The 24,279-nt window shown below is 48.2% G+C and overlaps 1 protein-coding gene across 2 annotated transcripts in view; it reads right to left on the bottom strand.

Annotated features, from left to right (window-relative positions):
- Positions 1 to 24,279, bottom strand: part of Kif26b (kinesin family member 26B) — a 428,179-nt gene that overhangs the window by 17,049 nt on the left and 386,851 nt on the right. For both annotated transcript variants that reach the window (XM_031390948.1, XM_031390954.1), the window contains 2 exons: positions 6,766 to 6,928; positions 2,437 to 5,860 (listed from right to left, as the gene is read on the bottom strand). In XM_031390948.1, coding sequence (XP_031246808.1) covers positions 2,437 to 5,860; positions 6,766 to 6,928 — 3,587 coding nt within the window. The remainder of the gene's footprint in view (positions 1 to 2,436; positions 5,861 to 6,765; positions 6,929 to 24,279) is intronic.

Raw genomic sequence — 24,279 nt, 5'->3', positions numbered from 1 at the left:
CAGGATTTCTCTGTGTAGCCCTGGCTGTCCTGGAACTCACTCTGTAGGCCAGGCTCGCCTCGAACTCAGAAATCCTCCTGCCTCTGCCTCCCAAGTGCTGGGATTAAAGGCGTGTGCCACTGCTGCCCAATTCCTGAAAGCAACAAAATCACTACAATTCTCCAAATGCAAAACAATCACAGATGAAACGTGACTGCCTATCCTGCCATTCTATATCCCAGACATCTCCCATGACCGAGGACTGGGCGGCTAGGTAGGAAATTCCTTTGAGGAAGCCTTATGGCTTCTTTTAAAGAAGTTGTTTGTGATTTATGTTGATCACGCCTGACGGCCAGCATTTCTCTTAATAATAATCATAAATAAGGCAGACAAGGTCACCTAACCTGAAATGAGCAAGTCTTCGCTGCGATATCTATCACAGAGCCCTCAATCTACAGTGGCTGCACACAGAGGTCTGATGCTCAGGATACTCCATATTAAATCCCGTCTCCAGCACCTTCCCTGGCATTTTTACGACACACCATTTTCCTTCAATAGCCTTCTAAGAGGAGTCCCTCAGAGGGGCAGCCGTTATGACTGGAGTCAGCCCTGAGCAAGGACATGTGTGGAGCCTGCTACCTCTCTCTGAGCTGTCTGCCATTCTCTACACTGGTCCCTTCCCCATCCATTCTGTTGCTTCCCTGCTTCACTCCAAACCGACATAATTAAGGAGCCTTGACTAGAGAGTTTAAGAGAGTGGAAGAATAAGGTAGCTGGGTAGCAACACATTAAATTAGAAAACAGAAGCATGTTCCACCAGGAAAGCATGAGCGAGCCTTGGAGCAAACGCTACCACTGTTCTCCGGGCTTTGAAGACCAACATGGAGTAGATAGTCATAACTAGGCCTGTCGATCAAGTGAAAGGAGGTGTGTGGCTTCTGAAAAGCCTGTTCCAAGACAGCAATGAAACAAGAGCTCAGTTTGAACGGAGCAGACTAGAAACACACAGCTAGGAAGTGCAGATGCCAGTGTGGCGGCTTCCATGACAGTGGCTGAGCTTGCCCGGAATGGAGTGTCCTCGCCCTGTGCTGTGTGATCTACAGTGCAAGGCACAGATGGGTGGACCCTCTTATATCATAGCAGATGGGGATGGGAAACCACAAGCTTAGGTAGTCCCTGGAGATTGAATTCTTTGATCCGAGGAAGACAAATGGTTTATGATGGACATTGATCTCAGCCCTTATGTGGGCAGAGCCCAGGGGTCACAGCTGGCAGGAAACAGGCAAAAGCAACCCCATGGCAGATTGTAAAGGCCTGAGTACGGTTCCTGCAACAGCTGCCAGGAGAAGGACCCGTTTCTGCGTGATACCTCATCTCTTGATCCTAACTAGGCTGGTGGCATTGACATGCAGGGCAAAGGATTCGGAAAGCTCTCGATTGCAGAGCCTGGCAGGGCATGGAGGATGTCAGACAGCCAGGCCAGAGCAGGAGGACATTCTGTTTTTGCTGCCGTCACTCAAAGGGGTGCAGAAGTGTACACAGGGCAATTGATTGTTTATTTCATTAAGAAAAAAAGAAATCAAAAGTTCTTGCACTAAGGAAGAAGTTCTTTAGTATCTAGTGAAGAATGACATTTCAGATAAAATTCTCATGGGATCTAAATTATTCTTAGTACCCAATGCCTCTGTCTCTGCCCACTTCCTTCTCTCTGTCCTTTAAATTCACCTACTGCATGGTATCCAGGCCACCAGATCTGACCTTGGTCTTCTTTTTGCCCAACATAACTTACTATCATACATCTACCCCAAATTCCAAGGAACACATCAGTAGCTCAGGTACAAGGGGTTGGGTGTATGTGCCTTCTGGGCCCATATTTCTAGAGATGGCTGAGTCCCCCCTTACACACAGGTAGGCAGCATGGAGCATGGCATATATATTGCCTAACACTTGAGGAGAGGCACTGCAGGACCCATGACTGTCACCAGTGTGTTTGGGGGTAGGCATAGGAGAAAAGCCCTCTCCAATCACACTTTCCATGAGACAAAATTGCCCCATGTCCCTGGGGGTGACTTCCAGCGTCTTGGAGGCCACCAGCCCCACATATAGGCCACTAGGTCAGAAGGGTAGCGGGATCTGACTGGTCCCCCAGAAGCTCTGGGCAGTATTCTCAGCCTTTGAATGGCAACTTGCACAAGTGAAGGCAGAGATGAGGGAAAGCCAAGGAAGCAAGGACCAGCTCTCTGCCTGGCACCCCCACAGCGGGCATCTCCTGGCACCGAGTAGGAAAGTCTCTGGGGGTTCCGTCCTCAGCCAAGGTCTCTGATATCAGGACACTGAGGAAAAGGAGCTCTACTATCTAGACTGACACCCCCCTGCCCCCGTGGCTGGCCGAGAACAGGGGAGGTGAGGCCCAGAAGCCTGGAGCCTCTGTCCCCTCAAGCCGTGCCAGGTACCCACCTGAATTGGACCGCTTCTTTGGGGTCTTGAGACTCCGGCATCTCCCTCCCACGGAGCTGCTGTTCTCGCTCATGGAGTCCTGGGCCGAGGATGCGCTGCCGGTGGCCTCGCTGTCCCTCATCATGCTCTCGTAGCCACTGCTGCCGCCGCTGTGGTAGAACAGGGCAGTCTTGCCCATGGCCGGTGGCAGCTCCCCGCTCAAGACACTGCTGTTATCACTACCGTGCCCGCTGCTGCAGCGGTGCGGCTTCCTCGGAGGGGTGATCTTGCTGTAGGGCGAGGGCAGCAGGTGGGCGGCGGCGGGCTTGTCCTCCGCGGGAGCCCCACCGCGCTCTTCCGCCTCTGCCCGCAGCTGTGCACCCCTCGGCCCCGCACTGCCCTGGAGCAGCTCGGAAATGCGCCCGTTGACAGCTCTCAGCGGTAGTTTGGAAGCCAGCCCAGAACCCCGGTTCCTGCTGAGCGACTGGGTGGACCAGGACATGTGTTTCCCGCTGGGCGGTAGGTTGGAGCTCTGGCCCACTGACTGAGGCAGGGACTTGGTGGAGAAGCTGAGGGTTTTGGTGGTCGGGGTGGACAGGCTGCTGCGGGATTTAGGGCTAGCCAGCAGGAGCTTGCTCACTGCCGAGATCTTAGACTGACCGGCCTTGGGGGAGGCCCCTGCGGACTGGGTGATGCCGCAGCTGGGTGGTGAGGCTCCCGTGCTGCGACCCAGGCTCCTGCCAGTGCGGGGCATGGTACTGTCTTTGCTGGCATGCATGCGGGAGCTGACAGACGACAGGCTTTCGGCCCTCTCCAACGACAAGCATTCATAGTGGCTGACTGTTGTCCTGCCAAGGGAGTTGCTTCTGCTGGCCAGCTGCTCCAGCTTGGCGCTGAAGAGCTTACTGCTGCTAGTAGCATCCTTAGTCTTGCTGGTGGACTCATCCGGGAAGCAAGCCAAGAAGGTGGCCGGCTGGTTCAGGGGGCTGCTGGTGCTGCTGCTGCTGCCACCGCCGCTGCTGTGTTGAGGGCTGGCCCTGTTCTTCTGGTCCAAGCTAGACTTGCGGACAGGAGGCAGAGGCGGCGTCCCTTTGGGCCTCGCCAGGACACAATGCTTGGGTGACGCTACTTTCCTCTCCAGGGTTGTCTTCGAGGATGGGATGCCCGGAGCAGCACTGAAGCCATTGCTGTCTGCCAGGCAATGGTAGAAGCTGTCCAGCTCCTCGTGCCTGTCGGCTTTCTGAAACGCCCTTGGGAGGCTGCTTGACTTTAGGTTTCGGTTGGCATGGAGGGGACTCTGGGCCACCAAGCCAGGCAGGGCCATCTCACAGCCATCCACGACCCTCCTAATGCTGTCAGTCACCTGAAAGGCGGCTGCCTCCGAGCTGCTGCCGCTCAGCCTGTTGCCCGAGCTGGGCCTGCCATCCAGTTCTTGCTCCATCTTACCTTCTTCCTTCAGGGAGCTTGAGCCGGTCTCACACTTAACCCCTTCCTCGCTGGAGTAAGCGTTCTCCCTTTTCACCTCTTCTTCTCGTTTAAGCCAGGGATCCTCAAATTTCATCTCCCTCCTTGTACTGGGTTCCTTGCTTTCCTGGGCCTGGGATGCTTTGGGGCTCGCCTTTGGGGTGGCAGTGGCGGACTCAGGCTCTTGCACATTTCGGGGGCTCATGGCGATGCAGGGGTAAACGGTGATGTTGGTCTTCATGGGGATGTACCCTTCGCAGCTGCTCAGACCGGCTGTGTTGGAGATGGTGACCATGGCCTTGCCCACTGTAGAGATTTTGCAGCCTTTGATGGGAGCGGCTTTGTTATCCGTCTCTTCACCCACCTCAGATAAGATGAGCAGGTTGTCAGGGCCCACCTCAGGCTTCTCTCTGCACACCACCGCCGTGTTCTGAATGGTATTGACAAACTCTGAGGCTGGGGGTTCCGCCATGGCTTCCCCGTGCCCGAAGCATGTCTGTGCTATGAAGCTGTGACACGACTGCTCACCATCACTGCCGGCGCTCATCTCACTCAGCCAGGAGCTGATGGAGGAGCGCCGGCTGCCCGCTTCCCGAGGCTTCTCCTCCAGGCCCAGCTTCGGGAGCGGTAGGAACTGTGTGATGCTTACCTCGGAGACGGGGGCCATACTGGAGTAGCATTCCAGATCCTCGCTGATGCTGCTGATGATGCTGACGGGCCGGGAGCCAGAGGCTAGGGCCTGCACGGAGCAGTCACTATTGAAGCTGATGATGCTGGTCGGGCGTCCACTGTCAAGCACCCCGCTGATGGTCAGCTCCTCCACTAGTGTGAAGACCAGCTCATCCTCACCATTCAGCTCTAGGGGCTGTTGCACGGTCACCATTGTGGTGCTCAGAATCTCCTTCTTGGAGTCCGCAGGAGGGCCTTCCGCATCCTCACCGTCAACCAGGGTTCCGGGAAACCCTTCACACCCCGCAGACATGGATTTCTTCAAAACCTGGGGACTCATCCCAACTGGGGGAGTACGCACATCGGGCTGAAGCAAGGACTCACTGGAGACCATGCCAGAGTCCTTGCTCAGGGAAGGTGGCGGGGCAGAGGAGGGCAGGACCCCCTTCTGGGTGTAGACTTTGCACCTCTGAGAGGGAGAGCTGGGAGGTTTGTACTCTGAGGTCTTGGACAGACTAGCAACGCCTAGCCTTGGAGAGCCCATGGGTCTGGGCTTGCTCTCCACAAAGCCACACGAGTTCAGACTCTCCCGGCTGCTCTGGAGACTGGAGCTCTGTGTCAGCTGGGAGGAGCTGTGCTGGCTACTGCTGCCCGGGATGCTCCGTGGTGAGGCTGGACTGGGGCTGCTGCTGCGGGTCACAGTAGGCGCAGGGGACCGATTCTGCTGCACCTTGGAGGTTGGAAGCTCTGTGCCTTCCCTCTCTGGCAACTGGCCACTGTCTGACCCATTATCTTCCTTATCGGACTCAGAGAGTGTGTCTGGCCCCGCTGCTTGGCTTAAAGAAGCACATCTGCCAGCCTGCTCCGGCCCGAACTGGATGGGCAGCTCTTCGAAGGGAAACGTGTTGGGTTCTTCGCTGCCATCTATGCAATCTAGTCTTTCTTGCAGCTCGGCAAACGTATTGCACTTCAGACAGTCCCTTTCTGACTTGCTGGCTGCAGCCTCTGCCACCTCCCCGGGCCGGCTGTCACCTCTGGTCTTCTGTAGGGCTGGCACAATGGGCACAAAGTCCGGGGGCCCCTCATTGTCTGTGAGTTCCTTGTCAGACAGGGCTGTGCCGTTGGGCCCGATGTAGATGACGGTATCGCAGGACTGCTCACTGCTGGACGAGTAGTCAGGATCGCTGGACAGTGGGGCAAGGGGGAATTCTGGATCCACTGGAGCCCGGGCATGGAAGGGTCTCAGCTGGGTGGGCCTGCGCATTCTGCCCTCCTCACAGGAGCTTTCTCCCCCAGAGGAGCTCGATGTGTACTGCAATGTGGACAAGAGAATTGGTAATGGGCGGGTTCTTCTGAGATAGCCTTCCCTCCTAGCAAGCCTGTGTCATACACCAGGCCCGAGCTGCTGACCAGCACTAGGGTCTTGAAGACCGGCCTTGGAGGGGCCAGTACTCACGGGGCTGTGCCAGAATACCTCCCTGTCCTACACTATGGGTATTGTATACATAGATAGTCCCCATTTTCACACTAAAGTATCCGTCTGCTTGTGAAAGGTTGTGGCTTATCCAGACCCCCCACCTGACTTCCTCAAGGCTATTCCCTTGCCTCAGAGCACTGGCCGTGGAGTCTTGCCTTTTACCAGACATAAAAGGAGTATACAAAGGAGAAAGAAAGGGAAGTCACAAGCATCACTAGTTGGCTCATAAATGTGGCTTTCTCAAACACTGCTGCCATTTTGACTACTACGCTGGCTTTGCTTCTGCCCAAGGAAGTAAGCCTACCGACGCCTGTCAACACAATACAGACACAAGCTCATCGCCACGAGAACCCACAGGCTGAAGGCTCCTGGACATGCCACCCGGGTGAGGCGTTAGCCATCCTTTCCGGAGCCAGATTGCTGGATGCGTTCCTCACCTACGTGACCATGGAGGAGACTGATTCCTTCCCACCCCTGGGACATTTTTCATCTAACAGCAGCCATCTACCAAAGTAGTCTCTGTCAGCGGTCAGGGTGGACGACCCATGACAGCATCAACCGTGAAAAGGACGCTCAACTTTCTCCCGTGTTGTTGGAAGGCTTTCCCGTTCTGAGGCAAGGGGCTGCAGCAGCCACATTTGCACAAGTCCTCGGTGTTCAGAGAATGGCGAGACTGACTGGGCTTTTGTGATTCTGCTCTTGTCCCCAGTGCATTCTTCCCTCCCATTAAGGGCCCTTACCTTCGTCTTCTTCTTCTTCATCCTTAAGACCCTCGATGCGATCTGGATGGTGGACAGGGTCTCCGCGTAGCTGCCGGCTGCGGCCGAGATGTGTGCGATCATGGTGGTGCGACAGTTCACGTTCCCCAGAGACTCTCTCAGAAGCATGGTGAGCTTGCTCTCCCTGCCAAACAAAGTGGATTAAGGCTGCATTAGTGGGCCATGCCTCATGCTGGCTGTCAGGGCAGGACTTCAGGTTCGCGTGTGGCTATTTGGTTGTGGGTGGTGTTTTCTTCCTCTTTTTTTTTTTTTTTTTAATGGCATACTAATTAGCATCGCTTTGCAGCATGGGGCTATTTGCAGTTGGCAGCTGAGCAAGCGCTTCTAACTCCAAGGATGGGATTCATGCAAACACCTCCCTTGGCACTTCTGTCCTGGCCGCGATGGGCTCTTCTAGTGTATCTGTTTGTGTGCATATGACATCGCACATAATGAGGCCTGGGAATAGAAACAAGGAGAGGGGATCAGGAGAAAATGGCTTTGTGACCAGCAATCTGGCATGCTATCTGCACACATAGCCCTTCTCGGCAAGTTTCTGCACACAGGGCAAACCCTGTAATAGAAAAAAAAAAGCTTGCTGGGAACCTGCACTGAAGCCCCACGAGTTTACAACCCATGGGGAACCCCCTTTGTAGCATAGAAGTATGCTGTTGCCATTGTCTCTCAACCCTGCTATTGCAGCCCGTAACACTGAAGGGAGAGATGTTGGTATTCCTGATAAGCAGAGAACGACAGACACGGCCCAGACAGTCACTTAGCAACAGGAAGCAGAACTTTCCAGAAAGGCTCCCCCTGGGAACTTTGCAGTTGCTATGTGGAACCACTCTCTTGGTTAGTGATAACAAGGCCCGGGGGCACCTCAGATGGTTTCTAGGCTCTTTAAGAATTGACCTGAAGGAATGGCTCGTATTTTTCTCTCTCTGTCCTTTTGTGAGATCCTGCTATGTTTTTTTTTTTTAAAGGGCTCTGCTCCTTGAATCCCCCCCATGCAGGCACTAGTCTCCTCCCTGGAGCACCCCACCTGAGGCTGAGGTAGCCTCTGGCTGTATGTCATGCTCAGATGATGTGTTTCAATCCCAGATTGTCCTTCTCAAGTCCATGTCCCTGCAGAATCCCCTGGAGAGGGACCATCAGCTCAACAGACTTCATGTGGGATGCTGGTCACTGCCAGCAGAGATGATTTTTTTATTTTTTTATTTTTCTCATGTGACTTATGTCTGGCTTTGGGGAAGAGAGATGGTGGTTTCTTTTCCTACCTGGGACCAATTCATTTGGGAATGATGAGCCAGTATGCTCCAGTTTCACAGCAAATTATAAATATACCAGGGTAAAAGAATCAGGGGATAGAAGTAGTAAAAGAAAGGGGAGGAAGTGTGTGAGTGTGTGTGTGTGTGTGTGTGTGTGTGTGTGTGTGTGTGGTATTTGATCTCATTTAGTGCCCCTCAAAGTATACTCTGCAGGGATGTCTCAGGAAGGAAGTTGGGGTCCAGTCTTGACTTAGCAAAGATGGTTTATCTGAGTGAACTACAGGAAGTGGAAGATGGATTCTGTTTGGATTAGGCTGTGACCATATGCAGTCAACTCTTATAATTCATGATAGTTACTCACTATAAAGTGCCCATAAACAGCAATTTATGGGATCCTGAGGCATGGCTGGCAGAGGGAAACACACAGTCAGAATTCCTGTGAACCCCTCTGGGGAAAATGACAGTTTGGTCAAATGTCAATAGGTTACCTTATTTTAGGTGGCTTTTCTATTGAAAGGCATCTTACTTAGTATCTGGGATTTTTTTAAAAAAATAATGATGTTTATACAATATTTCTTCATGATAAAATACTGCCAAGAGTGTTCAATGATTTCCTGGCCTTGAGAGATAGGATAGTAGAGGCCTCTGATTTTCAGTCTCAGAGCGGCACTATTCATCACTCTCTTCTTTAATTGTGTAGCAGCTGATGAGTCTACACATTCAGCTTCGTCATCTCTTCATAGCTGTGACCTTCCCCATTTCAGGAGTGGCCTCGCTTACCATAGGCAAATTCCTCCTCCCCTCTGGATGTATCACGCTATATCTGCATCGGCATTGAACCTGCAGCCAGCAGCCCAGGAACTCATGCCTGAACGAAGCTAATCTAACATGAGGCACAGAGCATCCCCTTTGTGCCTTTTCTCACTAGAAAGCACTTCCGTACCATGCCGGGGAATCATTTGAAACAGTGAAATCATGGGCAGAAAGCATAAAAAAATTCAAAAGCACTGAAGCTGAAAGCACACAAGGCAATGCTCACCCTGCCACACTTCAGCGGGGAACACGTGTGTCGGGGACTCAAAAATTTCCTCCACTCTGTGCACTGTCCTTAAATCACCATAAAGGCATCAGGAATATTGGCTTGGAGATTACAACGAAATTTTATCTAGTAGGAAATGTACAACTATGGGATCTGCAAATCCGTTCCCCCCCTCCAGCTGACTCGACTATAAAGTTCCTTGTGGGAAGTCTTGCTAATGGATGTGCAAGGCCAAAGGCACACACTTCCGGCTCTCCACATGACTCTGTGTAAGTCTTCAGGAAAAAGAATCCCAGACCAAGTCACATGATACAACATCCCACCAGTCTGCTGTCTAGTATACTCCACACCATTCACATGTGTGACACAGTTGTAGACAAATATTTGTGGCTTTTGGAAAGGGGGTCCATATGGTTGGAAGAAGCCACGACATGTGTGTTGCTTGGCAACTGATTTTTTTTTTTTTTTTTTTTTTTTTACTGCCGTCTCATGGTAAGAAAGTCGGCAGAATCGCTAGCCAGAAGGACACGGGTCTCTAATCATGGGGGAGTGAAGCAGAAAACCTTAGGAAGCCGAGGCTTTTTCAGCCTCCTGGTGATGCTTTTCTTTGACTCTGCACAAGGGCAACTGAGAAGACAGGTAAGGGAAGGAAAGACTGCTAGCTTCAGGCTGCGCTGAGCACTCTGAAGGGAGCTGAGAAAACTCCAAGGAGATTTTAGGATGACAGTCACCTAAATCAATTCTGAGGCCGCAGGAAGAGAGGCAGGAAGACCCTCTGCGTGGCCCTAGGATCAGGCTAGCAAGCAAAGATGCAGGGTCCTGTGGCCCCGGAGGACTTGTTGGTTAGCAACAAGAAGGGCAGGCAATGCAGCAGAACTGAGCACGCCCGAGAAGAAACCATGTCACTCATCCAGGTAGCATCTTTTATGAACATATGGTCCAGCTCCTGCCGATTCCGACCACGTACACTTATTGGAACAACTAAGAAAAAGGATGTCTTATTTTTAAAAGAAGATAATCTTTTTATTAAATAAAAGGGCAGGGAAAACAAGGAATTATGAACACATTAATGTTTTACACTGCTGGGGATAAAAAGCTAGGGCCTTGAACATACTAGGCAATCATTGAATATAAACCCAAGCCAATGAACATACTTAATTACAAATTTTTTTTTTTGAGGCAGAGTCTGGCTGTGAACCCCTAACTGTACTCAAAAATCACAGAAATACGCTTGCCTCTGCCTTCTGAGTTCTGATTATGCACCTCCATGCCTGACCAATAATTCTTTTTTTTTTAAAGATTTATTTATTTATTTTTATGTGTATAATTAAGTACACTGTAGCTGTACAGATGGCTGTGAGCCATCATGTGGCCGCTGGGAACTGAACTCAGGAAGCCCCGCTTGCTCTGGCCCCACTCGCTCTGATGTAATATACTGTAACTGTCTTCAGACACACCAGAAGAGGGCGTCAGATTTCATTACAGATGGTTGTGAGCCACCATGTGGTTGCTGGGATCCGAACTCAGGACCTTCAGAAGAGCAGTCAGTGCTCTTACCCGCTGAGCCACCTCGCCAGCACCTGACCAATAATTCTTAAGAACACATACTGCTTTAGAACAAGTGCTAACAAACCCAGGCTGTGCAGTGGAGACCAGGTTCTCTGCCTGTCCTCATAAAGCACGTGCTATCGTCTAAGTAGCACTGTATCGTCTGTAGACACTGTAACAAAGCCCACGAGTAGGTACCTGGTCCTTTGTAGAAGAGTGTGTCTGTCCCTGTTGTAAGGAGGCTATCATTAGGGATGCTACCTACACATGGTAGCATCATTACATAGACAGAATCATTAGCCACTTGTGATGGTTTGCATATGCTAGGCCCAGGGAGTGACATTGTTAGAAGGTGTGGTCCTGTTGGAGTAGGTGTGTCATTGTGGGTGTGGGCTTTAAGATCCTCATCCTAGCTGCCTGGAAGCCAATGTCCTGCTAGCAGCCTTCAGATGAAGATGTAGAACTCTCAGCTCCTCCTGCACCATGCCTGCCTGGATGCTGCTATGCTCCCACCTTGATAATTATAGACTGAACCTCTGACCCTGTAAGCCAGCCTCAATTAAGCAGTGTCCTTTATGAGACTTGCCTTGGTCATGGTGTCTGTTCACAGCAGTAAACCCTAACTAAGACAGAAGACATTAGGTCTTCCCTGTTATTATTAAATGTTATCCTCATAAGAGTTGCCTTGGTCACGGTGCCTGTGCACAGCAGTAAACCCTAACTCAGGCACCCCTGAATATGCCTTGGCTTCTGTGATATTCTATAATCTGTATTTGATGGATGTCAGTCTATGCTGCTCCTGAATCATTTTAGATGTTTCATAGACTTATGAAACAAAGTCAGTCCCACATACAGAAACTGGCAAAGAGAGAAAATACTTGGCTTTAGAAATCACTGGAGCACCGGGCCCTGACCCTGCCACAGCTCACACCACTTCCAGCTACATACAGAAGTGGTCTGCCCTTGCAAAGGAGCTGCTTGGCTATTCGTGTCCACAGAACTAATTAGCTCATTAGGGAGCTCGGCTGCTCATTTAAGGAACATTTGTGCAGCACCAGCTGACTCAGGTAAGAGTGACTGACAGGCTACACTTAAGGAACCTGGGATTCGAGCAGAGAAACAGACCTGTAAAACTCAAAATGTGACAGCCGTCAATAAAAGGGAATGGCAACTGGTATGAACAAGATGGCTGACTAAGTAAGTATCCCTACCACCCTACCTTGGGTGCTCTGAAAGACAACCAAGGTCACAAGTAGACAGCTATATACTGATTTAAAAACAAACAAATTGCCGGGGAGTGGTGGCGCACGCCTTTAATCCCAGCATTTGGGAGGCAGAGGCAGGTGGATTTCTGAGTTCAAGGCTAGCCTGGTCTACAGAGTAAGTTCCAGGACAGCCAGGGCTACACAGAGAAACCCTGTCTCAAAAAAACCAAAAACCAAAAACCAAAACCAAACTAACTAACTCACTAACTAACTAACTAAGCCAAATGAGTGTTCCAGAGCACAGACATTCAGGGCAATCATGTAGCAAGGGGAAGTGCTTGTCTGGCCTCTGCATCCCTGCCAAGAACTCTAGTTGAGATCAGCTTAGACACAGGGCAGGCACTCCTTCCTGTGGGGAAAGGTAGTCCGAAGGACCCTGACCACAACAGTTCCCAACTTGCTTACCTGGAGTCCTCACCTCAGAGGAGCCCTGTGGTCCCTGTTGGCACTAAGCCATAAGTGAGGTCCCCCTGCTAAACTCCTGTGCAGGGGGTTGGCCTGATGCTGTTTGTATTCTCATGTTAATACTGGTTCCTCAAGAAGGGCTGCCTCCAATGAGCAGACCAATGAGTACCCCAATGAGGTTCCCAGGTGATGCCATGGGAACCTTTTCCCTATTTTAACTGGTCAATAAAAGGCCTGTGACTGAGCAGTGGGGCTGGGGGGAGGATGGGGGAGGTGGGACTGGAGGCTGGAGAGGGATGGCAGGTAGAGAGGGAAGAAGAGAGGACAGAGGAAGAGGAGGAGAAGCCACGATAGACCAGAACTTCATGACTGGGAGAAACCACAAGTAGCAAAAGGTCTTATAGCTGGGGAATAAGTTATTATAGACCTAGAGCTGCCCAACCTAGGCATATGGCTTATAATTAAAATATCTGGGTTGTGTGTCTTTTATATGGGCTGATTAGGGTTGAAAGTTCCAGTAACACTACTGAGCTACTCCAGAGAAGGAGTCAGCACTATGAACCCCATCCTGAGCTAACTTGGTACCCTGCCCCACAAGGAGCCAGTGTCTGGCTGAGCCAAGTGTTTATACTTCCTGGGGCTGAGCTAAAGGTACAGCTCGGTCCTAAGGAAACAGTGCTGGTGAGCTGTCACTGCCTACCCTCCAGGCCAAACAAGTGTAGCACCCAGCTTCCCCAGAACTGAACGGAACCCTGACATCTGAGCTGTCAAAGCCTCCTACCATGCTGGATGGTAGAGTCACTGTTGTCCTGATCACTGGCTCCGGGCATCAAGCCACAGCTCTGTGCTTGCTGGGGAACTGTTAGTGTACCACCATTCCAGGGCTTGCTTAATGATACTACGGTGTGGTGTCTCATCCCGGACCGGAGTTGCTGCTCCGCCGTATTACACCTGTGCCCTGGAATCAGGCCACGGTTGTATGCTGTGCACCCCAGCCCAATCGGCATCATGACAGAAACGCAGCGCTAGGTCAAAGCTGCTGCTGCTGCCTGTGCTTCGGAACCATCAACCAGCTTGTGGACAGTGTGCACCAAGCTATGCCTTAGAGAGTGAACCATGCCCCAAGTCCCAGGTATCCGTCTAGGTTTGTGGGACCCTGCGTTCAGAACTACGGCCTCTACAGACCTCTGAACGCATGCCTCCCCTCCCCCCCCCCCCCCCCCCAGTCTGGAACCTCAAGCCATTGCAACCACCTGCAGGTCACATCAGACCCGATACTGTGACTCCTCATTTTAGGGAAAATAACAACACTCAAGCAAATTTGTGGAGATTAATATGTGCCCAAACAGCCAAGGGACCAAATAAAATGGAATGCAAACCGGAAAAATATCTAGGAAGTCATAACCGTGAAAAAAAGCTTCCCACACGGGATTTCTGTGAAAGCAGCCCCAACACCCCTTCTTACAGCAATGGACACCCCTGCCCCCAGATCCCTGCCCCCAACAGCAGCCTGACATGGCACCCGAGGATGAAGGAGAGGAGGAAACGCCATAGTTGGGGGCGAGGGGGCGGTGCGGGGAGGAAGGAAAGAGAAATAAGTTAAATAGAGACCAGGAAAGTTACACGATAAAGAGTACATATTGCTTTAACATCTACAAGCAAATGCAGAAAACCTTCACTTATATTGTGGGGAGAGGAGAAGAAAAACAAGAAAAAAAAAGAGATTAAAATAGTAAGTAAAATCTCTTAACAAAAAAAGACCCAGGGCTGGGTGGCTTCATAGCTGAATTCTAAGATTTCGAAGAAAAATAACGCTAGTACCTCTTCAACGCTTCCAAAATTTAAGTTGCAAGGAATACCTCGTGCATATGTTATAACATTTGTTACTTTAAGCCAGACAAAGACACTAAAGAAAGCTATAGCTACCATCTCTGATAAATACAAATGTAAAATCCTTCTATGAGACATTAGTAAATTGAATGCACGGCAAACTGTATACACTATGATCAAGAGAGATTTGTCTCCGGCATGCAAAGCTGTTTTAACTTATGCAAGTCAATCAATCAGACAGTCCATTAATAGACCAAAGTAGGAAATTATCACCATCCTCCTAATTAAACAAGAAAAAAAAAAACCATCCTATAAAACGCGACATAATGTTTTAGTTATGAAAACTCTCCGGGACTGGACACACCTTTCCCTGGTGGCTTTGATGGCAATGCTCGGGAGAGCAGCCCAGACAGAGCCGTGGAGCTGGCCCCTGTGGCTGGGGTTCTGGTGAGCAGGCCCCAGGGGCTTGAGTGTGGGAGAGCTGACCTTGCCTCGCCTGCTGTGAGTGGTGTGGCACAGAGGTGATGCTCCTGGCCACCTTTGCCAGCTGGGAGAGCTGCCCCAGGATCATGAGAGCAGGATGGCTAGTCCTGCCCCTCGCCAGCTCGAGTACTTGGGAGAGCAGGTCCTGTACCCCACGTGGGCATCACCGTAGAGATGGCCCTGGGTGGAGAAGGTGCAGATGAGCTGGCCCTCGTCTGCCACGAGATGGAGAGAATGCAGGAATGATGCTCCCCAATACCTGTGGTAGCCTGGAGAGCCAGCCCCAAAGTCAAGAGCACAGGAGAGCTAGCCTTGCCTCTCACTGGCTACATAGAACTTGAGAGAACGGGCGGTGCATGTCACGCCTGGGCAACACTTTGCCTGGGCAACATAGACTGGATGGTAAAGGCACAGACAAGACATTGGGAAAGCAGGAGAGCTGGCCCAGCCTCTCTCTGGCAGAAACACTTAGGAAAGTGAGCCTCACACCTTGACCAGGCAGCGCAGTGAGGCTGGCTCTGGGTGTGGGCGAGCCAGCCTGAGGACATGAGAGCAGAAGAGCTGACCCTGCCTCCTGCCAATAGTGGCATTGGGTGGCCTAGTGGGAGTAGTTCTGGAAAGCTCACCTTGGAGGTGCGGATAAGGGAAAGACAGTGAGCCGAGCAGCTCAGCTACCACCCAGGCCCAGATCCAGGGCTTTGAGTTGGCCTACACTGAAATCTACAGCATCTCTGAACTTTAGAGACATGTGAAAGGCCAGTCCTGCTGATCTAAAGCTGTAGGATCTCCATGACACAGGGCAACAAGAGGACAATCGGGAAGAGGCCCAGCAATGGTGTCACTAAAGCCAGAGACCTGGAACCAAACCATTGACTCACTGCATTGATCATTTGCAAGTGAAGATGTGTAGACAGAGGGATGCGTGGTGGGACACACGGCCACACTGCAGCTTCTACAATGAGATGTTTTCTATGCTTTGTTTTGTTTGTTTTTTTGATGGTTTGCGTGTTTTTTATTTTGTGGGGGAGGTTGCGAGGGTAGAGGGTGGGTACAAGGAAATGAGGAGAGGATTAGAACTGAGGTACATGATGTGAGAATCCCATAGAATGAATAAAAAGTTTTTAAAAAATTTTGAAATTAAAAAAATTAAAATGTATTCTACATGGATGGTATTCCATAAGACATACCAACTAGCATGTTTATCAAGCATGACGTTGTCAGCAAACTCCACACATTCCACAAAAACCCGTCTGTTCTTTACTTATTTAACAGCCTATTCCTTCTCATAGCTGTAAGATAAGATGGTACTCTGTGACGGCCAGGAAGTAGAGCCTAAATTACTCTAGATATCACATATTTACAGTCTGCTCAGGGCATCCATCACTCCACAGCCCTGGCACCCAGGTACCACCTCAGAAATTTGGAAGGTACACCACACACTCAGAATCAGTATGTAAATAGCTTACCAACTCTAGAATACAACTACGGGTCAAGATGGAAAACATTGACCTAAGTAAGCATAAAGTAGTAGAGTCAAAAGGATTCTCGGAGGGAGGTCTTTGCATTTCCTAACCAAAGGGTCGCCATGGTAATGGGTGATGTGCTCTGTGCAGCGATGATGATTTTCAACTTGGGAGGCTTACTATCTTTGCAGGACAGCCTGTATATTTCCAGATAGCCTTATTAGAAGTCTCTTCCTTATATGTGACTTCAATCTTTACAACATCAACTGAAGGGCATTAGCTCTGTCCCCTGTGATCATACAGGGTGAAAACAAGCCCATTGCTCACACAGGCTTTCTACAGTTTTAGATACACTTATCATGTCTTGCCTGAGGGTCCTGTAGTTTAGGTAAATTCAGTTTTCTTTCTGTTGCTCCTTCAAATGTTTGGTTGGTCACTGAAGCTCACACTAAGCCCTTTCCCTATCACCCAACTGTGTGTGTGAATGTACATGTGTCTGTGAGAGAGACTGTGTGACTAGGTGACTATGTGTGTGTGCATGTCTGTATGTGGTTGTGTGACTATGTGTGTGTTCACATGTATGTATGTGAGTGGGTGTGCGTGTGCATGTGTATATAGGTCTGTGTATGAGTGTATATGTATGTGTGTGTGTGAGCAGGTATGTGTGTGTCTGTGTGTGACTGTGTGACTATGTGTGTGTGCACGTGTGTGCATGTGTGTATGTCTGTATGTATGTGGACAGGTGTGTGTGTGTGTGTGTGTGTGTGTGTGTGTGTGTGTGCATTGAATATGTAAGGTGATTTCCTCAATTCTCCACCTTATTTTTGGGACAAGGTCTCTTGCTAAACCTGAATCTCACTGACTTATCTATCCTAGATGGCCAGTGATGGCCAGGGATCTGTGTTTCTCTGCTCATCCTACAGGTGGTGACAGGTCCAGATGTATGGCCACATGGGTGCTGGGGATCTGAACTCAAGTCTTCATGCCTTTGCAACAAGCTCTTTATTGACTGAGCTATCGCATATCCCCTATTCCCCAGTCGCCCAATTTATCATCTCTTCTCTGCACACACTTATGTAGCAAATAATTTAGCTTCACCTCTCAAAAGAGCTTCCCTTTGCTGTGAGCTTTGGGAGATAACCTTGTGATAGCCATTAAGACCATTTTTGTTTAGGATAGAAGGTATCCACTTCAGATTTTAGGGGAGCATGAGCCTGATCAAGTACAAGGTTTAGGATCATGGCTTTGGGTCATGAGGTATCATCGCTCTGGGACTGGGGTCAACCTTGTGGGAAACTGCTCTATCTAGCCACAATAATAGTTGTAGATGTCATAGTTTATGCCAACATTGCTGGTGGCAATGTTCAGTGCATATTCCATATGCACGTATTGGGACAGTAACAGTAACGTGTCCAGCAACTACTAGAGGACTTACATCTGCAACATATCTCCTCAGAGAGTTGATTGGAGGCCACAGCCTTCTCATGTGATAAGCATTTTTTTTTTAAAAAAAAAAACCTTTATTGATTCTTTGTAAATTTCACATCATGTACCCAAGCCCATGCATCTCCTTGTCCTTTCATTGTTATCCTCCTCCCTTGCAACCTCCCCCACAAAGAAAACAAAAAATAAAAATGAGGAAAATTTTAAAATAAAAAAAAAAATAAAACAAACAAAAACCAAGCATTTCGTCAGGGAATCTGCAGTGTGTTGTGTCACAGTGTGTCACACAGTATACCCTTTTGCCCACACATCTTTACTTGGAAGTGTTCATTGCAATGAGTCATTGGCCTGGCTTCTGCTACACTATCAATACTGGATCCACACTGAGACTCCTGTAGGGTATCCTGTTGTTGCCCTGTGTCATGGAGGTCCTGCAGCTTTTGTTCTGCAGGACCGGCCCCTTCACACACTCTAGCAGTCCATGAGTACTTTTACTGAGTTCTGGAAGTCCTTCTACTGAATGACGGTGGTTTGGGGGTGCCTGCCAACCACACACTTGGCACCCGAAGTGAGGTGCAGACTCTTCTAGATCCCTTATATCCTTGAACCCAAATAACCAGAAACCTTAGGCAGAGCAGCATCCTGGGGACTGTGCCCTCAAACCTCAAACCTCTCTCAGATCTCGATCAGTTCTTCTAACAAGACCTTCATAATGGGAAATGGACTGTTTATTCGGATTGTATTTATCCAGCCAATACATATGATATGACTGAACAGCTTTAGGGCAGAACAGAAAAGACTACATTCATTAATAGTCTCTTCAGCATAACCAGGAACTAGGAATGTCATCACATTAAAGAAAAAGAGTCCTCGGAAATAAAAAAAGACAGCCAAGAGAACAAATTAGTAGACCAATAGAATAAAAGGCATACAGCTGTCCCTCGAGTCCACGGACTGCCAAAATTGCATATTTTAACAAAGCAAGGGACGCTCTGAAGGTTGTGCTTGGCAATTCAACAGTAAGACCTTCAGCAGGCATCATGCATGCAAACTGGTCTGAAATAGATGAAAGATTGTTAATCAGTCCAGATCAAAAGCAACAATGTCAATACCCTCACCACAGCTGGATATAACTACTGTCTTGACATTTTTCCCATTAGTTTTTCACTTCCTTTAAAAATCTTATTGAGTCCAAGAGGCCTTATTATCATTAATCATCAAAGCTTTGCTACAGCCATTTTTACAGTCCTGACACTTGTCAGCTAGCCTCTGCAATGGTCTATGGCTGCTTAACCAGGGGAGCGGGGCTAGGGACCATCTCCATTATGCCACAGTGTGGTTATCACACATCTTCAGGGTAAAGATGTGATCACTGTACTCTTTGGAAACCTTGCTTCCTTTCAAGTTTCCGTCTTTCTTGGGTCAGGAGTACATGTTCATCTTAATGTCAGAGACCTCTGATGGTATTCAAACTGGACTTAGGGGCTGATGAGGCATAAAGATAAAGTCGGGGATCATGTTGTCATGGTAACCGAGAGGCACTTCCCTGATTCTATTCACCTCTGTCCAGTGCCCTTGGACTTTCACAGAATTCTTGAGAAGAGAGAAAAATAAGGCTACAAATGGAATCTTTGATGCAGTGAAATCTGATCTCACCCAGTATCTTTTCTCAGGTCTCCCCGCCATTTTGATTGTTGCATTGTCCCATGATCACCTGGGTATCCTTAGTTATAAGCTTATGCATCTGGAATATTTTTATCCTCTTGCTTTCCTTTGAAAGTATTGGTTTCAGGTAGCAAACGCATATGCAGCATGTATTGGATGCAGTGTTTTGATAAAGCCTCTTTTCGTATCTCACTCTGCTCTCCTCTTTCAGAGTTGATATCACTACTAGGTGGGGTTGGTAGAGGACTGGGGAGATGCACTTGATAGAGTAGCTTGCTGGGAAAACACAAGGACCTGAGTTTGGATCTCAGCCCCCTACACCTCCTCCACCCCCGCCAATAAAAACACCAGGCACTGTGCTATGCTTCTGCAATGAGACCATTGGTCGGCCAGTCTAGCTAATCAATGAGCTCTTGGTTCAATGAGAGACTCTGCTTCAAAATGTAAGATAGCCAGTGATTGAAGAGGACAGCTAATGTTGACCTCTGTGCTCCCGCCCCTCCAGCACCCCCACCCCCAACACACACATAGAGGTATCCCAGGCACTGGACGAATGGCAGCTGCTTTACTTTGTAGCTCTAGAAACTCATGTGAGTCCCTTTCCTGGCACATTCCTTGGAAAAAGCTAAAATGGGTTGAACAGGTTAGTCAAGGCATCTAGGCACGATGAGTACATTAGATGAGAATCAAGACTATTTTGAGTTCTCAGAGTCAACTTATCTTGATCTGCTTTCTACACATAATCAGCAGAGAACACGTGACTATGAATCCCAGGAGTCTTCATTTGTAAATGCTTGGCTCTATTCTGACCTTCCCCACACTAACCAAGGAGATCTCCCTGCTCTGCCCCATCAGGCTGCACATCCCTGGGCTTTCCATATGTTATCTAAAGAAAAAAAAAAAGACACGTATTTACAGTGAGATAAGTTAGTGGTCATTGATACATCCTATCAGGAAGGACCCGGCCCAGTCTCTGTGTCCGTGCATACGTGTGCATGTGCCTGCATGTGCATATTGTATGTGTATGTGCATGTGTGCATGTACAAATGTGTGTGCACATGTGTGAAAGTGTGGTGTGTACATGTGTAAGTGTGTATAGGTGCATGTGCATCTGTGAGTATGTGTGTGTGTATATGCACCCACGCACGTATACGTATGTGTATGTGTGCATGACAGAAGACAGGGTTTCACAGATACTTGCAAAGTTCTCATCCACTGAACTAAGCCCCAAAGGCCTACAAATGGCCTCTCTATATCGTAAGCCTTGGAAGGCTTTCAGGAGTCTGTATGACATTCAGGGTCGGAATGAGCCTTGTCTTGTCTCCCTGGCCTGGCTCCTGACCAATGTCCTTTCTAGCACTTAGTTTGGGAATATGTTTTATGGGACAGCTGTGACATCCTGCTGCCATAAAGCCCATCGCTTTCTCACATTCTTATGTAAAACCTACTTTCACCTTTTTCCTACCCAATGTGACATGGTGTCTTATTGAGGTTTCATTTGCACTTCTCTGGTGACCAGCGCAATTATGGATGCGTTCCTGTGTTCCTTGGCCATTTTCATGTCTTCCTACAGAGAAACTTGTGTTAAAGTTCTTTTCAATTGTTTACCAGAAACTTCCGTTAAAGTTCTTTGTCCATTCTGTTGTTGTGTTTTTAGGATGGCTTTAAAAGTTCTAAATATTAAACAGGGTTCCAATATGAAGTCATAACTGGCTTGAAACTCACATGTAGACCAGGCTGGCATTGAAATCATAAAGATCCACCTGCTTCTGCCTCCTGAGTGCTGGGATTAAAAGTGTGTACCAACATGCCTGGCCTTCTCTGAAAACAGACAGGTTTGTTGTTTTTCAATCCCTTGGCAGTATCTTTTGATGTATAGGAGTCTCTTCATTTTTATATAACACTTATTTAGACATTGATCTTAATTTTAATTTTTTTCTGTATCTGTGGCTCACAACCCTTCCAATATGTGGTTTTGCTGCAAAGCAAGCTTGCCAATTAGAGCAACTAAGGATTGTCTGGCTTATTATGTGCAAATGATAGTTGTCCAATATGGTCTTCATCACTTAGAGGCTAGTCCCAGTCACCAGCCCAAGAATTGTGAAAGGCCATTTTCCCATATGTGCGTGCTATGGGCTTTCCTGGCTCCATTCCTTTTGAGACGGGGTAGAACTTAAATTTTGAGAGGTGATGAGGGTAGTGCGTGTTGCAGTGACTTCTGGGTATCATGTGGTTTAGAGAAACAGGATCCCAGAGTTCTCACAAGATGGGCCAACTGTGCCGGCATGAAAACAGACCTCAATAACTGGAAGGAATTGAAAGGAAATTGGGTTGAAGACTGGTTTCCACCACAGGCATGAGTGTAAGGAAAGATGGAACACAGAGGCGACCATTCACATACTTTAATAACTTCAGAGAGAGCCTGGGAAACTTTAATGAGGGATACGGGGGGGATGAGATATTTTTAAAAATTGTATTGTGTTATAAGAGTACATTTCCCTGTGGTTCTAGTTTTATTTGGTTGTAAGGTAGGTTGTTATTGTGTGGGCTTTACATTTTGTTAAAATTAGGTTACAAGTAGTCATTTGTCTCTGGGCTGGGCTTCTATGTCAGGGGCAAAGTGGTCCTGTTCCACCTGCAGTGCCAAAGTCAGGTACTTGAGTTTAAAATACAGAATAAATGTGATTTGACTTTCCTTTCTGTTCTTTCCAGAGTCCGGCATAGAACCCAGAGCCATGCAGATGCTAAGTAAGGAACTCAGTCCCTGCTCCTCACTCCCAGGTTCCCTGAAGAAGCCTATATGGACAAGTTTCTCAACCCCATGCTGACTGGATTCACAGAATCGGAGTTAAACGCACCTTCCTTCCTCAGGCCCTTTTGTTTGTTTGGGTTTGGTTTTGATTTTGTTCTGTTTTGGGAGGGGGTTGTTCTCCCAGTTCAAACTCAATGCTTTCTCTGTAGCATCATGAAGGGTACACTCTGTGGCCTGGCTGATGTCCCAAATTCCAGAGAGGAGGCTGGCTTCTTACAGAAGGAGGGCAAAGGTCTTTTCTTCCCATATCTAGACCTAGCATGGGGTCTAACATAAGAGTTATCTTTCTATAAACATTCAAGCAAGTATCTAATGGCTCAACGTATCCATTAAGAGAAGACTTCACTCCATGAAAAGTCATAAATCCACAACTTCTAAGTCTTAGCATCTAAGATAACTTTTTCCGTTGTTGTCTGAAGGATCCAGTGTCACAAGAAAGCCAATGTGAGTATTACTGAACTGGGGTTCCAGTGAGCACCCCTCCTACAAAGCTCACTCTCTTCTGTCTATGTAAGAGCAGCATGGCTCTCTCAGGCTCCAGAGCAAGCTGGCCTGCTTGGGTCTACACATATCACAGTCCTCAAGGACAAAATATTACAGGAAGGACATTCACAGCCAAGCTGTCACCTTAAGGCGTGTGCTCAGCAGTGTCCCCAAAGAGAAACCAACAGACACACTCTTGTGGCCTTAATCTGATAGCAAGTTTCTGGTCAGCTCATCAATACAATGTGAGGTGTACATGTTATGACCCCTTGGCTATTCTTAGGTAGACACCCAGATATGAAGTTCACAAGGCCTACTGAGGTCTAGCAGTTTGTCTTGGCTAAAAGGGGATGGTCAAACTTGTTGGCATAGCCTAACACCTTTGACATAGACAATATAAATATGTATCCCAGAAAGGGTGGCAAGTACCATCCTTGCTTGGGGTTAAATATAAGTAAAGGGAGCGGCTACCTGTGTGATGGGGTTAAATATAAGTAAAGGGAGCGGCTACCTGAGGGATGGGATTTGGGATTTACAACTTTTCTTATTTATGTTGCCATGCGAGTATATGCTGAGTGTGTGTAGTATCCACACAGGCCAGATGTGTTTACCTGGAGTTGGACTTAAAGGAGGTTGTAAGTCACCAGTGTGGGTGCTGGGAAGTGAACTCAGGTCTTTTGGAAGAGCGGCAAGCAAGTATTCTTAACTACTGAGCTGTCTCTCCAGCCCATAGTGGGATTTTGGAAGACTTTGTTAGAAAGTTCCAAAGGTCTCTGTTCTTAGTCCCTTGCACTGGCATACAGAATGTCCTGTTTAGACACACAGGTAGTTTTGGAGTCATTTGTTCAGCAAGCATGCCCTGATAACCTGAGGTACTACCGACTCTCTACCTGCCCTGGAAATACAAACACACATGAGACGGACAGGTTTGTAGTACAGACCCTATGTGTCCTGGGATGTCCAGAGGTCTTGGTTTTGTATGATCTTGTATCCCATCTGTTTATGAGAACCTGGATTTCTCACTTGCCATTACAAGACTTTCACCAAAATAGGATGGGTGGTATGGGCAGACCTTCTGGCTCTCTACCCATGTGCGAGGTATGTGGTAGACGGGAGGTCATACTTTACAGTATGAGCTCTGCTAAACTGAGAAATACCTTCTGTTGAATGTCTTTCTGGCTGATACGTTCACAAAATTAACAACTGTGCTGAGATCAGTTCTACACAGAGAAACGTGAGCTTTGGTTATCAAAATTCGTTAGAGTCCATCAGAATACAAGTGGACCTCAAAGTCTATGTGAGGAAGATTGGTTGGATCTTAAGTTCAGGAGAGCACACAGTTCTCTCTTTGCTTTCTGTCACTAGTTGGATTTGAAAAATATTTCACACTTTAAAGAGTAAAATGGAATAGCACAAAACTGCTTACAGCAGGCAACTTTACAGTGGACAAAACAAAGCGGTCTTTATGACTCACATCTGAGTGCTAAAGTTTTAGAAAGAAGTCTTCTAAATTAGAATTGAATTTTTTTTTTCCAAACTAAATTGTAAACCGTAATGACGTCCTCAATAGTTGAAAGAGGAAAAACCTCAGGCTTTGAGGCTGGTAATGAACTGCAATTATTAAAGACAACGCCTGCAAGCAGAGGACCTGGGAATACAAAGGACAAGAGTTCAAGCTACATAAAGGGTTAACCACGGGGAAATTCTGTAGCTCTTTTATCTTTTCTGAAAATTGATGTATAATTGTTTCTTACTTGAAAAAAAAAATGTATCCTACTGAAACAAACATACT

The sequence above is a fragment of the Mastomys coucha genome, unplaced genomic scaffold (assembly GCF_008632895.1).
Source record: "Mastomys coucha isolate ucsf_1 unplaced genomic scaffold, UCSF_Mcou_1 pScaffold1, whole genome shotgun sequence".
Taxonomy (NCBI): Eukaryota; Metazoa; Chordata; class Mammalia; order Rodentia; family Muridae; genus Mastomys; species Mastomys coucha.
This window is presented reverse-complemented; position numbering and strand designations above follow the sequence as displayed.